Source organism: Uloborus diversus, chromosome 3, assembly GCF_026930045.1.
Source record: "Uloborus diversus isolate 005 chromosome 3, Udiv.v.3.1, whole genome shotgun sequence".
Lineage (NCBI taxonomy): Eukaryota > Metazoa > Arthropoda > Arachnida > Araneae > Uloboridae > Uloborus > Uloborus diversus.
In genome coordinates this window covers 113480721-113499314 of record NC_072733.1, presented here as the reverse complement: position 1 = coordinate 113499314, position 18594 = coordinate 113480721, and the positions used below count along the sequence as shown (strand labels likewise).

The following is an 18594-nucleotide window of genomic DNA, read 5'->3' as shown; positions in this document are numbered from 1 at the left end:
ATGTTTTTCTGCACAAAAAGGATTTCTTTAGGTAAATCTAATACTTTTTTATGCTTACATTATGTTGAGTGGTCTGGATGTAGTCAAAGAACACAGTTCGATTAACAATCAACTTATCCGAATGATAACTGTAGCCTGCATAAAGGAGTCAAAACACCAAGTAGCATTCCCACTGCATTTATTTTATTTCGTTTGTATGTTATGAGTACATGTAATGCGTAATACTAATATAAATTTGATATTCTTTCAAACAGCCCAAACTTGCCCGAAGTTCAGATAGTTTATAGCCGAACGCTCTACCGAAAAAAACTTATTAATTTAACCGAACAATTAAGTCCAGTGCTTTGAAGCTTTATTAAAATATTAACACACACACACAGGCTTTTTTTTTTTTTTTGCCGAAAGCGACGTAAAAAATGGAAAACTGCATTAGAACTTTGCTTTTAAAAAATGCATAAGAATTACAGGCAGCATCAAGGTTTTGAAACAGCAAGGGGCGTTTTCGAAAACTTGATTTTTCGACCGTAAGTCTATTTTTCTTCATTAGTCAGCCTGATAAGTTTTAAAATGAGAAGGGAATAATATATAAGATATTGAAGAAACATTTTTTTTATTCTTGAAAATTTTTACAATTTGTTACCGCAGGCTGCTTGAACCGATAGATGGCAGCACGTGTTCATTATTTAACAGCACGGTTAAAATACAAAATAAATTGAACTATGCTCTTTTTTAAGCGTAGCTTTTCGAATGAAGTAAAAATGTGATAAGCTATTTGTTTTTTTGCAAAAAGAAGAAAAAATATATATTTTACCCTTCAAATTGAGGTAGTAATTTTTTTATTTGTACAAAGAGTCAAAAACTCATTAGAAGAATATATATTTCAATGTACGATTTATTATTTTTTTCTGAACAAAAAACAATTCTATTGCAGTCTGAAATCTTAATCCTGTTACTTACATTTTCGCTTACATTATGCTTTAATTTTCTTACCAGAGCCAAAGCTTAAAAAGAAAAAAAAAACGTACAATTCCGAATTAATTTAGCACAAAGTCACTTCAAGTTTTCATATTAGCAAGGAGCGTTTCCTTCTCATTTATTCTATTCCTTCATATTTGTTATTCACTTAATTAAGTGTTCATGTAATGCGCGATATTTCTCTAATTTTTTGTTGCAGATTGTCCGGACGTGGGCCCGAACACGCATTCTCCTGGTTACGAAGAGAACGCTCTGCCGATCAAGCTATTCAGCTCTGTCGGTCATAGCGCAAATTAAAGTTATAAGTTTAACCAAAAACCTCATTCTTGTTCTTTAAAACGGGTTTTTTCGGCTGAAAAAAACAATTTTTAGACCGTGGGTCTATTTTTCGTCAGTAGCCAGCACCATAAGCTTTAAAATAAGGCGTAAATCAAAGAATTCGATCAAGAATTGAGGAAAATCTGGCGTAGAAACCAAAAACAGGCTACAGAAATAATATATAAGGATCATGTTCTTTTAAAACAGAATTCAAGATTTTAGTTTATAAATATGTTTTTTTTTTATAAATATGAAAACAGCATCAGCTGAATAAAGGCTGAATCAGTTGGCTTTTTTTAAAAACATTTTATGTTCAACCTTTTTCTTTCATGTTGTGATTCTGTTTTAAGTTGAGTTATGTTTAAACATTTAAAAAAACATAAAATAGATAGAATATTTTTCAATCAAGTCGTTGTAAAGTAAAGCTCCTTATACTAGTAGTGATAATTTTAACTCTGGTTACCTCATCTCAGGCAAACATCCCCCCTCCAAGTTATTTGTTTCAGTCTGTTGATCTTGTGCAGAATTCTTTTCTTTCTTTCTTTTTTTTTTTTTGAAACATTTTATTATTATTAATTACGTTATTTATTTGAGTCATGAGCTGGAGAGAATCTTATGAGGAAAATTTTGAGCTAAAGGTGGTTATGTTTGCTAAGAAATTTCTGATGACATGCTTGCTCATCATTTTGTTTTAGCAGTGATGCAACAAACCAGCAAAATGTACTACAAAAGTAAGAAACGTTAGATAGCCCTCCTTTTTACGCAATTTTCCGACTTCCAGTTTCAGTATGATTTTCATCCTCTTTTTAAAATAATTTGGCTGAAACTATTTAAACTGCCACAAACCCTCAAGAGATCAAACAGTGATAAACCATAATTCGTAAAGTAGAAATTTATAATGAAATACAATTTGCCAACTTGCTGCTTCATCATGTCGTTGATTATTCTGAATGAAAGCAGAAAAGAATTTCCACCTCTATTAGCTGATTGTGAATTTAAAGAATGTAAGAGGAGGCACCAATCACAAAATCACACATGTCCCATTTCAACAAAAATTGAGTTAGCAGCTGATTCAAATGTTACAGGATGGTGATCTTTAGCATTTGGATAAAATTTCTGATCTACTCCATCATATGTTTTGTTTCAAAATGTCTAGTAGTGGACCCAAAATTCTACAATTGCAATCAATATTCTAAGCCTGTTGCTCGTCGTCACTTTTGTATTTGTTTTTATTTATATAAAGAAGATATTAATGCTAAATTATAGGCACACTTACCGTATTTTCGGGAATAAGCGCCGCACCCGGTGTATGCGCCGCATTGTAATATTTTCTACCCAAAAAAAAATAATTTAATGTAAGCGCCACACCCGGTATAAGCGCCGCTCCTGCCATTAAACAACTTAAAAGCACAGTTAGTAGTAAAAAAAGGCTGGAATGAAATGTAAATAAAAGAAATATTTTTAATTAACCTAACAATAGAAATTTTTACTATTAATATAATCTAAATACCTGGGGAGGAGACATTGGTTGGTTGTCCAGAGCGCTGGACGCAGACCCTTCTCCTCATAGCGCTCCACGTTTTTTTAAGTGGTCGGCGCCACTATAGGCACGCTTTGATAAGTGGGTCGCATCCACTATAGACACGCTTTGATCAGTGGGTCGCATCCACTATAGGCACGCTTTGATAAGTGGGTCGCATCCACTACGGATCGGCGATTCAGAATCCGTCGAATTCACTCTCCTCGCTGTCCGACGCAAACAGCCCCAAGAAGCCTTCATCTAACTCCGGACTATTTTCTCCATCGTCGGAATCGCCATCTTCCTCCGCTACATCCGGGACTGGGGGAATTATTCCTGCCTGCGCGAAGCCGGAAATGATGGTGCTAGGCTTCACAGCATTCCAAGCTGCATCCACCCACTTGGCCACTTCTCCGTGTTGGCCCTCGAGAAAAGGACCAACGGATGTGGAATGGTAAGTTCGGGAGAAATGAAGCAATGGAAATTGAATTTCAATTTAAATAACATTTTATTTAAAACATATGTATAAGTATAAATAGGAAAAACAAACATTCAACGTTTATAAAATCAAATCCCCATAAACAAATTAAATATATTTCCCCCCAACATATATCAACAAGAAATATTACATTATTCGTTTTCTCTAAATTTCAGTTCTAAAACGTCCTCAATAAACAACCCTAAACAGCATGCCAATTTCCATGAAAAACTATTGGAAAAATTTCATACCCTTGTAAGTCCACTCACAAGCACTTGGCACACAAAACATGAAGGCCACATCCATCAAAAGGATGAACTTTTGAGTTGAAAAAAACCATATGTCCACTCGTGGACGACAGACTATCCTCTGTCAATGGTCACTGCATTTTAGGCACACCCATACCACAGTAGAGAGCTTCTCACCATATGCAGTAGAGGAAATTATTTACCTGGTTTCTTTGCCAAACAGGAGAATATTCTGTAGTAGAGAATCTTAGAGGTCACCTCACCCTAATAGGGGACACGTAGTCGAAGAAATGCCTCACCCTACACTGAACCCGTACGGTCCGACCAGCTCGGAACCTAGGATGAGCAGCTTCAGTCCTCCGGTCCTGTTAAGCCTATTTCAATACATCAACTCTTTCTTTCTATTTTATTTTCACAAAACCGCCTTCTAAACATAGGGTACTGTTTCAGAACTTATCCTGCACTTCAAGCAGGCAAAACGAACTTTAATTTTACATTTCTTTCATAAACTTCCACGTCCCCTGCGTGGACAAATCAACCAGAGCACAGTAGCTCACATCAAAACAAACCGTCTGCAGAACGGAAGCAAATCATAAGAGATCGATTGATTAATTGACTTTCTATTTAAACTCATCACTGTTACCCGACGCAATGACGTGACGTAATCAAAATTTGCATCTGTTGCATCTCAAAGCAACTCAACACAGTTATTATTTTAACTGTTGCTATTTTAAATTATCTTCTTCACTGCTTTCAGCAGAAAGATCCTCAACTCTGAGTTCTGACGTCACGTCCGCCGGTGGGCGAAACACGTGATTGATATGTTGGGTGTTTAGTCACTTGGGGATTTCATTCATACGCCCGCCGGATAAATTATGTCTTTTAAAACCGGGAATCTATTTTTCTCGGATAGGTTTGAATTTACAGGTAAGTTTTAAACAATTTAAAATACATTCAAGCTCTTTACGAATCCCTCCAAGAACCAAAAAAATGGCTTTTGCCAACACTCCGAATGACGCTTTCCTGAGGTTGCCGCCCTTCGTGTAGTCGTGAAGACCGTTTGCCATTCATGACTCCCATTGTTGCCGCATGTGGCACTTGAAGGCATGATTGGGAGCCAAATCAAACGGCTGCAATTTCTTTGTCAGCTCACCCGGGATGACGGCTAGGGAAGCTGAACATGTCCGAGCGCCCTCCTTCACAGCATCGGTCTTGTGCGCCGCCATGGAGTCGAAAATTAGCATGCCACTCGGCTGGAAGAAAGAGCTTTTTCTCTTGCGCCAAACTTCGTTGAGCCAGTCCAACATCAGAGGCTCATTCATCCAGCCCTTCTCGTTGCAGCGTATAACGAGGGTCGATGGGAACCTGACAGACAATTTGTTTCTCTTCATGGAGCGGAAGCACCAATTCGCATTGCCTTTGAAATTGGGGATGCTCATGTTCGCAGCGATGTTCCGGGCCTGAATTCGAACCCGAACAGTTGAAACGGAGAGTCCTTTTGAATGCTGCTCCAAGATCCACTTTTTGAGGTCTCTCTCCAACTCTGGCCAGTGAGCTGCTCGTCCCCGTCTAGCACGTTTTGCCTTTGGCATTGCTTCGATAGTGGACTTTTCTGTCCTCCAACGGCGAACGCATCTCTCATCGATTCCAAATTCTCTGGCCGCAGGACGATTTCCTATTGATTCTGCCTTCGAAACTACTTCTAACTTGAAGGCTGCAGTATAGCTTCTCAGTCGTTTAGGAGCCATTTCAAAGTAACTCGGTGAAAAAAAAGATAAGCAAGAAACGCACGAACGACAGCAAAAGAAGCGACGAGTGAGTGACTAAAATTAGAGCTAGGAGACGGAGAAACAAGTTTCCAATTAGGTCGCTTGACCACTCCGAGCAACCCACTTTTGTGACAAGGGTAAATCCCCTTTCGAAAACTGGAATGGCTACCCCCCTCCCATAATAGAACTTTTGCTAACAATGCTCCTCCCCTCCCCCTTGGCACCGATGGTGCTTGCTCGCCCACGTGATTCTGCGTTTCTCTCCTCAGTGAAACACGTGCAATCGCTGACTCACCACCTCTCCCTCCCCCTTTCGATCTCGTCGCCTTAGGTCGAAGGGCAAAGGATTTCGCAAAATAAAAGGAATCGATATGGCGGCATCTATTGGCAGCATTTTCAACTTTTTGACAAAAACTCAGATTTTTTTTTTTACTTGAAAAAAATAAAAACGACACTGTACCCGCCGCACCCATTATGCTTTAACCCTGGCTAATGGGCGGTAATTTACTGAATATACCTTGCCTCGCGTTCAATCTTCGAGTTGAACCGAACCATTGCTTCGGTCACTCGTCTGGTCTGCTAATTCTATATTAGCTACGAGTTTGTTTCGCACTCTTGGATTTCTTAAGAGGTTTTCCACCTCCAGCTCAGTCACTCCTATGCTGGGCTGATGAGTGCTAATTAAGCACGAAACTGCAGTCCTCGGCTGGAATTGACTGAGCTGGCGGTGTATTTTAATGAGCAAGAGAATGCTCAAGACTAATAATCTCCAAATGCAATAACCTAATTAAATGTATGACTAGAAATGCATGAATAAAATAGTTGAAGACAACTTAAAAATAAAAACCAAATTTATTTGGTCATTTAGTAAAGTTAGTTAAATAAAATTAAAAACATTTGAAACAACGCGAACTAGAGCTGAGCTATATCAATCTATTATATATCTATTAAAAAGAACCCGCATCGTTGCATAAAAGCAAACGAACACTCAAGTCAACTTGCCAGAGAGAAAACACCGAAAAAGTCTCCTTTCTACTCGAAACATTTCCTTTTATCGTAAGTTAACTCATTTGCATGCGGACGCCAAATCACCTGATACACACCAGCATAGCACCTGGCCAATGAGCATCAGGCACGTGCCGATCTGTTACGATGCATCACCGATTACGTGAAGGTCGTGACGTCATAGATCGGCGACTGCACGTGCGAGATACGTCATCAGGCGTCCGCATTAGAAGAAAGAAAAACATCGTTGAAAATTTCTCAATGATTAGGCAAGTGACTGATATTATGGTGGGATAAGTGGTGAGATGAATTCGTTAATTATTATATAAGGGGCGCTAGGCCAACAATGCCCCCCCTCTCACCATCTTATGAACATTATTTTCTTATACATTTAAAGATAATTCATTTCCTAAAAATCTCAATACCAGCTCTAGTTTTACAAAAAGATTTTGAATATAAACATGATTAGTAGATTAGTTAAATACAACAACAAGCAAATTCTTTTATAACAAAATATCACTCAATCCGATTCCAGTCCGTTCAAACTGTTCCATTTTCCAAGTCAGTAACAAGTTCGAAAAAAAATCAGTCCAATGTCATATAAACACATTCAATCTGCAAAAATTGAAAAACCTTGGCGAGTATACAAATACTTGGTATAAACACATTTGAACAGTACAAATATAAACTGTAAAACGCAAAAAATATATATATAACTTTAACCCGTTCCCGATAGTTAAAATAGTTTACTTTTCCCACATTACTACATTTTCAAAAAATTAAATTACTAAAAATATCACAAAAGCAATTACATTACAAAAACATTTTCATTGAACTTTATTAGTTCAGATCGAGACAAAGGCTTAGTAAATACATCAGACATGTTATTTTTACTTCTAACAAATTCAACATCAAATATATCTTTATAAATTAAATCGCGTATATAAAAAAGCTTTACATCAATATGTTTTGTCCTATAATTTTCGATCGGTGATCTCACAAAATCTATTGTAGCTTGATTATCAACTTTTAACACAGATTTAATTTTGTGCTCCTTATTAATTACCCCCTTATTAACACATTCATCAATGATTCTATCAAACCAAAGAAGTTCTTTGCCGGCCTCTGTCATTGCAATAAACTCTGATTCCATCGTTGATAAACTAATGCACTTTTGTTTAAATGTTCGCCACGAAATCGGCGATTTGTTAATGAAAACAATCTGACCTCCGAGTGAAGTTCTATCGTCTGTTACAGGCGAAATCTGCATCAGAATATGTTACAACTTGAATTTCATTGCATTGTAATTTAAGTTTTAATTTCTAGTTTTAGAAACATAGCCTAATAATTTTAATAAACCATCCCAATGCTTTATACCGGGGTTATTTTGGAATTGGCTAAAAATGTTTGTAGCGTAACTAATGTCTGGTCTTGTTCTGTTTGCTAGAAACGAAAGACAACCTAACAAATTCCTGTACGGTATTTTTGACATATCTTGTACCTCTTGATCGTTATTTGGACAATCTAGTTTAGTGTATATAATACCTTTACTTATCGGCAATGAGGAGATAGGGATATTGAATTTCTCAAAACGTTCATAAATTTCTTCAATATAGCCAATTTGACTTAATGAAACACAATTCAAATCCTCCTCAAATTCCACGCCTAGTAATTTTTTAGTTTTACCTAAAATTTTTAGATCAAAGTATTTTTGTAACAAATCTAAAACAGTTTGTATATCATTTTGACTCTTTCCAAATAAAACAATGTCATCTACATACAAAAGTAAAATTACAGAAGATTTATAAATATAGACACAGTTACACCATTCAAATTTACAAAAACCTATTGAAATCAATTTTTCTTCTATTTCGTAAAACCACAATCGTCCACTTTGGTGGAGTCCGTAAATTGCTTTATTTAGTTTACAATATAAATTTTCCATCCCCTTTTCTACAAAACCAGGTGGTTGTTTCATATAAATTGGTTCTGAAATAGGTGCATAAAGGTAAGCATTTTTCACATCACATTGGATGTTTACCCAGTTTAATTTTACCACCAAAAGAGAAAAGAAAAATCTTATAATGCTGAAATTTACAACTGGCGAGTACGTAAGATCATAACTCTCATATTTCAATTGAGAACTTCCTAAAGCTACTAGGCGACTTTTGTATCTCAAAATTTCCCCATTTTCATTTCTTTTGACTGTAAAAACCCAGCGAGAGCCAATTGGAGTAGAATCATGCGGTAATTCGACAAGATTCCACACTTTGCGATCTTGCATCACTTTTAATTCTTCCCGCATTGAACTTATCCAATTGTCTTTTTCTCGCGATTTAAGGGCTTGTTTGTAAGTGTTAGGAATAATGATTTGATGTCCTAGTCATGCTTGAGAAAATTCATTAATTACGTTGCTGTTTACAGAGTTATCAATCTCTCCTTCAGTAGTATTTTTACCTTTAAAGCAAAATATGTCTGGTTGATAAACAATATTATTTTTTCTGCAATATTTCTTTACATCATAAATTGATCTCAATCGTCTGTTGGTTCCTTTTTCAAAATAATAGATATCGTTACGAGACCCATCGGGTCTTGGTACGACTTTTCTTTCCCATTTTGCTAATTTTAAATATTTATCACTTTCATCATCTGATGATTCAGTTTCCCCCCGATCTGATTCTTCTGTTTCTGAATGAACAGGTGGTAGTTCGGGAATTTTTAAGATTTCCTCATCAGGAATTTCATCTTCATCTGATTTTGGTACATTTAACCATTCTATGGTGCCCATCACGACTCCACTGCGTTTAGACTCAAATTCGTCTTTGAAAAATTTTTCCTCATTAAATCTGACATTTATGGTCTCTATAATTTTATCATTTTTTGGAATCCAGATTCGATACCCTTTTGTCCGAAATGCATACCCAATTAAAATCCCTTTTTGGGCTTTAAGATCAAGCTTTTGCCGACGTTGCTTCGGCACACTAACGTAGGCTACGCATCCAAATGGTTTCAAATGTCTGATTGAGGGTGATTTTCCCCCATATAGCTCAAAAGGAGTTAGTTTTTGATCTCTATGACATACGCGGTTCCAGGTGTACGTGAAATACAACATGGCTTCAGGCCAAAAGTTTTTACCTATACCACTCTCTTCTAAAATTACCCTAGTACCATCTGCCACAGTTCTGTTAAATACTTCAGCCGCCCCGTTTTGCTCAGGGGTATAACTATTAGTGAATTCATGTTTTATTCCTTCATTTTGACAAAATTTACTTAAAATTGTATTTGAAAATTCCCCTCCATTGTCAGTTCTTATTGCTTTCAGCTTTGTTCCCAGAAATCTCTCTGCCCTTTTAATATGATTAATGAGAATTTCTGCTGCCTGATTTTTATTTTTCAATGGGTACAATGACGTTCTACGGGAATAATCGTCAACAACTGAAAGAAAGTATCGTTCACCTCTTCTACCTTCAATACTCGATGGCCCCCAAATGTCACTATAAATTAATTCTAAAGGTTTCTTTGATCGAATTTCGTCCATTGGTTTGAAAGATACGCGTCTGAACTTTCCTAATTTACAATCTTCACAATTTACTTTATCATTTTTAAAAACTGGTAGACCCCTAGTACATTTATATTCAGCAGTTTTCTTTATATTATCGACATTTACATGAGCAAATCTTTTGTGCCATAATTCTAAGCTTTCAGTACTACTAGCTTCATAATTAACATTTTTATGTACATTTTCTGAAATTACCTTTGGGTTAACAAAATAAATGCCATTAGATAGTTTAGCTTTAAAAATTGTTTCACCATTATCTGATACAGTTACCAAACCTTTTCCCCCTTTAAAACATGCTCCCGCTTGGTCAAATCTGGGACCAGACAGTAAATTTCTTCGCAAATGCGGCGAATACATTACATTTACCAAATTAATGATCTTAGGACCGAACTTTAACTTTATCTCTCCAACCCCCTCAATTGGAAAAACATGATTTTGGACTGCTACGGCCATCTTTCGATCATTTACAGGTTCATATTTATGGAAAAAGTTCTTATTATTTGCAAAGTGATGGCTGGCCGCCGAATCAAATGCCCATGATGAAGGATTACAGTCTATCTCGTTAAAGTTCGCTTCCGAAATAAAAAATGTTTTGGAAGGGTACTCACACTTTTTCGGCGATGAGGAGCTGCCTCTTCTGGTATACTGGTTCCTGTTTCTTCCTCTTGACCTCCTCTGGCCATAACTTGACTTCTTGGAGCTTGTGGATGGACTTCCTCCGCGGTTCCTCTCTGGAAAACTACAATCTTTGCGGATGTGGCCTGTACGTCCGCAATTATAACACGATCTTTTTTCTTTTGGAGCAACGTAGTTGGCGCTAATATTATCCTCGTCCTTCAGCTTTAATCGACTCTCTTCAGAAATTAAGTCCTGTACTATCGCATCAAAAGAAAAATCCTCGGGTTTCTTTCTCAAAATTGATTGGCAAATGCTGTCATATTCCGATGGAAGATATCTCAAAACTTGAAAATTTAAGTATGACTCCGAAAAATTCTTGTCGATTCCCTTTATCCTGTCATAAATTCGACGAATTCTTGATGCGAAGAGATTTATGGATTCGCCTTGCTCAATTCGACAGTTTGTTAACTCAGTAAAAGTTCTCATATGCACACACCTGTTATCAGGATAAAAGTGTGCTTTCAGACATTCCCACGATTTTTCTGGCGACTCACAATGCTCTATTATCCTTTTGAATTCGTTGTCTACAAACAAATATATTAAAGATAATGCCGCTCGTTCTCTGGCCAAAAACTCACGAACGTCTCTCTCAGTAAATCCTGAATCTTTAGAGACTACTGGCACTGTTTCCTTACCAGTTACAATGTCCCAGGCGTTTTTCTCCATCAGGACAAATTTCATATCTGCTGCCCATGACACATAATTTGTGCCATTTAATTTCTCAATAGTTATCTGGGGATTCGCCATTATTTCGACAGAAAGTCGGAAGACAATATCAATGAGCACTAATAATCTAATATTTATCATCAGTATGCTCTTGTCGAAAAAAAATCTTCTATACGGCCCCCCCCATCGAAAATTATCACAGACGTCAAAAACATCATTTCCATCTCCAGTCCTACTGAAAATATAGGCTATCGAAAACAGAGTCCAGGTCGCCCATAACCTTTTAATGAGCAAGAGAATGCTCAAGACTAATAATCTCCAAATGCAATAACCTAATTAAATGTATGACTAGAAATGCATGAATAAAATAGTTGAAGACAACTTAAAAATAAAAACCAAATTTATTTGGTCATTTAGTAAAGTTAGTTAAATAAAATTAAAAACATTTGAAACAACGCGAACTAGAGCTGAGCTATATCAATCTATTATATATCTATTAAAAAGAACCCGCATCGTTGCATAAAAGCAAACGAACACTCAAGTCAACTTGCCAGAGAGAAAACACCGAAAAAGTCTCCTTTCTACTCGAAACATTTCCTTTTATCGTAAGTTAACTCATTTGCATGCGGACGCCAAATCACCTGATACACACCAGCATAGCACCTGGCCAATGAGCATCAGGCACGTGCCGATCTGTTACGATGCATCACCGATTACGTGAAGGTCGTGACGTCATAGATCGGCGACTGCACGTGCGAGATACGTCATCAGGCGTCCGCATTAGAAGAAAGAAAAACATCGTTGAAAATTTCTCAATGATTAGGCAAGTGACTGATATTATGGTGGGATAAGTGGTGAGATGAATTCTTTAATTATTATATAAGAGGCGCTAGGCCAACATATTTCACGTATGTCTGCCTTAGCCCTGGCAATAGGGCGGTAACTTACTGAATGTTACATCATATAGTTTTGAGATTAGCTTTATTGATTTTTATATTTTTTAATGCGTTTTTATTCTGTCAAATATTAATTTATATAAAATAGTTTGCCTTGTTATAAGGGCATTGCAATTGATTAAAAATATAATTTTTAAATTATTTTTCTGGTTTTGTAATTTTTAAATCTCAATATGCAATAGTTATTTTTATTGAAATTAATATTTATGCATTTTTGAGAAAAGTTATTGTAAATACTTCCTTGTTATAAATATTAGTTTTTATTGTTAATATTATTCTTCCTTAATTTGAATATTGAGAGAATAATAATTCAGTGTCATGGTGTACATCCACTCTACTTTAGTTATTAACTTTTTAATTATTGTGTAGTGATCTAGCATACATGTTGATTTTTTCTCTTTTGAATGACTTGTTAGATATTCTACTTAGTTTTTTTTGCATATAGATCCCGATGCACCTAGTAGACAGAGTCCTAAATATCGAGAATGGCATCACTGGCTTGTTGTCAATATCCCAGGTACTGACATTAGTCAAGGAAATGTTATGTCAGAATATGTTGGTTCTGGACCACCAAAAGGGACAGGTTTGTATATATTTAAAAATTATACTTTTTATAACAAGCCAGTATACCGTTAATTTGCTAAATCCCAGATTATGTCAAATTAAATCTTTTAAATTTTTCGGTAATGCATTCAAAATCTATTGTTGATAAATAAAGCAAATTGTGCTTAGAACAAGCCTACTTAGATAAATCTAGGCACTATAAAAGAATTTAGTTTTAAATTTTACTTCTCAAGTTCTATTCAGAAAAAAAAATTCAACTGTATTTTTAGTTTATAAGTTTGTATGCATATGGAAAAAGAGATGCGCTACAAGGACTCTGTAAATGACTTCATTAGTGTATTCTTAACAGAGGCTTCCAAGTTCTATGAATTTCTTTTAGCGTCCTTTTTTATTTAAAATAAAAATAAAAAATATTAAAACTGGTAACACTATCAGTATTGTTTTTGTAGTTTTTGGTGATAAAATTAATCAATTATTTCTTTGACATTTATTTGCTCAGCCAAATAGTAAAAATAATAATAAATAAGTAAAAATAATTTAATTTTGTGTGTGAAGGAATAATAATGTAATTTATGAGTGTAACACAATTATGAAAACTTGAGGAAAATTGTTCACAAAACATGAAAAATCTACTGAAAAAAAGGAGCGTTAAAAAATATTTCTGTTTGAACTTAAATTCAACTAGCATGAAAACAGTTCAAAAGATTACAATTAACTTGCCTTATGAAATAATGATATCTTTCTCTCTCTCATGTATATATATATATATATATATATATATATATATATATATATATATATATATATATATATATATATATATATATATATATATATATATATACAGTGACCCCCAAAAGTGCTCATACACCTTTGGACTTTCAATGAAATAGGACCCTATCCATTGGTTGGAATTATTATTTCGGGTATAGGTATTTAATTATAAGATCTATGATCAATTTTCAACAAAACTACATTACAACAACACTTTAAAAAAATATTTTAACTTAATTTTTTAAAAATCAAAAACCAAAAAGTGCCGGAAATTTTATCTCATAAAAGTCTTCGTACTCTTTAAAAAGTGTCTATATATTATTGAATAATCTAACTTTTTATTAACACTAGACAGACGGAGGGGCCTGTGTGGCCCCTCGCGTAGTTTGTTGTTTAATAACTCGGATAATATCTAATGGAACTTAATGGAATTTTCTGACTCTTCATTATATGACACTATTTGAATGCTTGTTTAATCATTTAATCATTCGCCTCATAGTACTGTTAATATTGATCCTTATACCTAGAAAGATGGGAGGGGCCACAGTGGCCCCTAAGCATTTTGACAATTAAAAAATTATTTTTTTTCCTTTCTCCTAATTGTTGTAGCATAAAAAAAATGCCATTCACTCTAATTTAACCTGTAACTTCCTCTTTATGCAGCCGATTGGATATCCAAATGCTATAAACAGTACCGATTGCTTACTTTCCTAAAGGTGGCCATTGCTCTTAGGAAGGAAAACTAATTCAACCTTTTGCCCAGTATAGAGAGAAAAACTAAAAATAATTAAGTACTAAGTTTTTATTTAGTCATGAAAGAAGGTGTATTAGGCATGCGGACTCCCTCAGGAAGAATTTTTAAAAGAATTCACTCCAAAAATGGGTAGAGGCCACACTGGCCCCTTCAGTCTTTCTAGGTATACAGAAAATGTCAGTCGTTCTAGTGTTAAGCAATTATTTAGTAGAATACCATGCAGTATCAACAACACCTTTTAAACGTCTGGGAATAGATTTCACTTTTTTCTTTCTTTTTTTCTTGTGTAATTTCTGAGTAAGTGTTCAACCACACTTTGAGTGTTATTGTTTCTAGCTCTATTTTCGTTTCAAAGCTGTATTTTCGTAATCTAGCCTCCAGATATCTCTAAATATGTTACATTACATTCAGATCTGGAGATTGAAGGGGTATTTTCTAAACTTTAGGACTTTGAGGCACTAGACGCAAACGTTGCAAGCCGTGTGCTTCTTATCGTTATCTTGATTAAAAAAACAAAGTTTTATCCGATAACCAAATTTTTGGCTAAGAGTTTAAAATTGGTTTTTAAAATATTTAAACGAACAGCATGATTTATTATTTCATCAAAAAATTCCAAACTACCAAGTCCTGATGCTGATATGCACCCTCGCACAAGAACCCCTTCACCGTCCTGATCAACTTATCCAATTAAGTTCTTAAGATCAAGTTCCTCATTTTTTCTTTTATTGACAATTATACAACAATTTAATCAAAAGTGTTAAATTTAATTTCAGCTGTAAGTAAGACGTTATTCTAAAATGCTTTGGAGCTTATTTATCATTTATTTTGCGACAAAAAGCGTAAGCTTTCCGTTTTTCGCACAATCAAGAAATTTCTGCAGGAAGAGTTCCCATTTAATCCAGTCAATCAGAGAACTTAGCGAACAATTTTAGGTGAAAATTAAATGCAAGTTTTTTCATTAAATTCTGCAGAAATTTTTACAGCACTCAAATGTGTATTTTTCATAAATTTTTTAACTTTAATCATGCTTTGTCAGCTTTGCCGGTTGATCGTTTCTTGCCTTGTTTTCGGTTCAATTCTTTTCTTTAAAGCATTTTATCAAGCACTTTACTATAGAATGGAATAAATTAACTAATTTAGAGACATTTCAAACCAATTTACCTCCACTGTGATTAAAAAATTCAAATTTCGAATGGTGTTTGTGGTTTTTTCCGAATAGTACCAGCCATTTTAACGTAATAAGCACAATATTAAGGAATAAATAAACAAAAAATTAAAGCCAAATGACTCTTGAGGGTCAACACAATGCAAAAATAATAAAAAAGAAGACATATGATAATTTGGCTCATGAATTTATTCGAAAAATATTTGAGTGTACAATGACTTTTGTGGCGTATTATTTCTCTGTTTCTTCGTTTTTTGACTCATTTCAAAAAGAAGATCCGTCAATATTTTGAAAAAACTACAGAGTTTTATTTAGAATGGCATAGGAATGATGTAAAAAAATTGGACTTCATATTCGAATTCAGTTTTGCATTATTTTGGTTTACTAAAAAATTTTAAAGTGTATGAACACTTTTGGGAACCACTGTATATAGAAATGCGTGCACAGAAATTTTGGAGCCCGTCACAAATGACTTTTCCAGGCCTTCTCCATATTGTTTACCCTTGTATTTCACCCCTAATTTGAACAATATTGGGCCCCCATCAGGCTCAGGCCTGGGCCAACAGGTGTCCCTTCTCCCCTCCCCTCCTGTTCATGCCCCTGTTTATATATGTATAACAGCCATGGAAAAGTTGAGTGTAAAAAGATTGAAAAGTTGAACAATACAGTCAGAGCTCAATAATTCAAAGCTTAGAACTCAAATATTCCTATATCTTGAAGTTTTTATTAGGTCCCAAACTCGTGAGACTTGTGGAAACTTCCTATAACTCGAACTACCAATAGCTTGAGCATTTTAGCCGGTCCGGTTAACTGTAATCCCAAAACACCCTGGGGCCTTATCAGGGGGACTCCTCCTAGGGCAGGGAGAACAATGAAATGTTTTGTGAGTGCTGCAAGCATAGTAGCCTAAAAAATGCAACACTAGTATGGGCGGATTATTTTTCAACTTTTCAATCTTTTTCATTACTTAACTTTTCTATGGCTAGTATTATCTTTGCTACCAGCTTCAAAGCGCTGCCTATGGGGCTTATTGAGCTGCGTTGAGATGTTCAATTGTGTTTATTGCAGATAATTTATGTGCCATAAACATCTTTTCCGATCCTCATCTAAATGCAACCAATTTGGATTTTTTTTCGAATTTCCTTGATCGTGTGGTTTCCTAGTTCGAAAAGTGTTTAGTTCTAAACATGTGGCTCATCTGTTGTTCTTATTTAATGGTATTTGTTCTGTTTTTAACCGACTTCAAAAAAGGAGGTTATGATTTCGTATTGCGGCTTTTTATGTGTGTTTCCGAATTATTCCAACACTACTGGACCAATTTGAATTTTTTTTTTGTTTGGAAGGGTATACTTCCCAGATGGTCCCATTTTAATTTTGTCTGGATGTAATAAGGGTTCCCGGAGAAATCCAAGAAACTTTAAATTTCATACGTCATAGTCACGTGATGTTGCTGTGATCGGTGTATTTTCACACCTAAGCTTTTGGCTTTCTCTTGAACGATATTTAATTCTCGTGGCGCATGGATGATTAATTTTCTCAATGCTGCGCCGCATGGTAGTTTCTTATTATAGGTGTTACTAATGTATTTATTACTGCGTAGCAAAGCAGTAAATTAAATACATTTTGCTACTTTAATAACTGAATCAATTACCTTAATATTTTATTTCGTAATAAATAACTTTACTTAGGCACTAAAATATAAAGTTCTTTATTTAATATTCCAATTTTTAAATATATTAATGTTCAATTGAGGAGGAATTTAATACAGAACACCCTTCCCCCACGATTTTATTTATATTCTTTAATAATATACATTATAACTAGGCATGATTTCTGAAGTTTGACCAATATTCTGGATTTACTATTTCACGATGCCACTAGTTCAATTTGAAATTAGCGTTATATTAATTAGCAGGCTTCAAAAAAAGGAGGAGGTTCTGAACTCGTCGGATTTGTTTTTCCTTTGTACAATGTTCCATAAATACTCGAAGACAGCTGTACCCAGGGGCGTGCACAGGGAGGGGGGAGGGACACATGTTGGCCCGGGCCCGAGTCTGGAGGGGACTCAATATTTTTGTAACTAACGATGAAATATAAGGGTAAACAGTATGGAGAAGGGCCTGGAAAAGTTATTTGTGATGGGCTCCAAAATTTCTGTGCACGCCTTCTCCTGCCTGTACCGATAGGGAAAAGCCTTTTTTTGTTTGAAACAGCCTAGTTCCTCGGCGGTCTAATGTTAATCAAGCTCAGGTTTGATGAAATTGAGGGAACTCTTCAAATATCATACATTTAAATCAATTTGTACTTTATTAACTTTGTATATCGTCTCACTTAGTGAACCGGTTTTTATGCTTTTTTTTGTTTAGTGGTGGTTTTGTTTGGGGATGGTCTAACTTAGGTTCCAAATCTTTGATTTACCCCATTTGTTCTTTAGGGAAAAGTTAAAGGTAAAACAATAAATTTCATGCAATTTCCCTCACAAACGATTACATATAAAACCCATTGATAAACAAAGGCCATAAAACAAAGGTTTATGCTTTCTTTACCTATAGTTAAAGAAAGTACTAAAAATATATATTATTAAGAGTAATGATAATGAAAATTTTGAATTAAGGATTCTCTGAAGCTAACATAAAATTCATTTTAGTGGAGTTTTTAATCTTCATCTATAGTGGGGACATGTGAAGAAACATGCGACTTTTATCACGAGTTACATGACACTAATTGTGAAACATAAATTACAATTTACAATATTACAATTCTAAAATTTATAATTTTACAAATTTAAACTTAAAGCGATTTTATTTTTAGTGACTCGTGCATTTGCTTCCGGAAAGCAAACTTTGATAAAGTTGAACTAATGATGAAGACATTTTTTTTGTACATAGTTATGCATTTGAAAAAGTCTTTCTTCACAGTCGTCGGTAGTCTCCAAGACCCTTGCCGTGTTATTTACACCACTAAAAAGCAAAAAATAAATTACTTTTAAATTAAAAAAAAAACTGCCTTCAAAAAATACCCAGGAACTAAAAAGCAAAAAATAACTGATCACACTTGCATTCTATTTCCTACCCAAACATAGAAATGAAATTTATTTTACAATTCCAGTACAAAAATCAACTAAACTAAACACCGAATTATAAAATAAACACTAATATAAATTACT

At 34.9% G+C, this 18594-nt stretch overlaps 1 protein-coding gene across 1 annotated transcript in view; it reads left to right on the top strand.

Moving 5' to 3' along the window:
- LOC129218092 (protein D3-like) overlaps positions 1-18594 on the top strand; it is a 51485-nt gene that overhangs the window by 14386 nt on the left and 18505 nt on the right. Inside the window, exon 3 of the mRNA XM_054852286.1 lies at positions 12617-12754. Coding sequence (XP_054708261.1) covers positions 12617-12754 — 138 coding nt within the window. The remainder of the gene's footprint in view (positions 1-12616; positions 12755-18594) is intronic.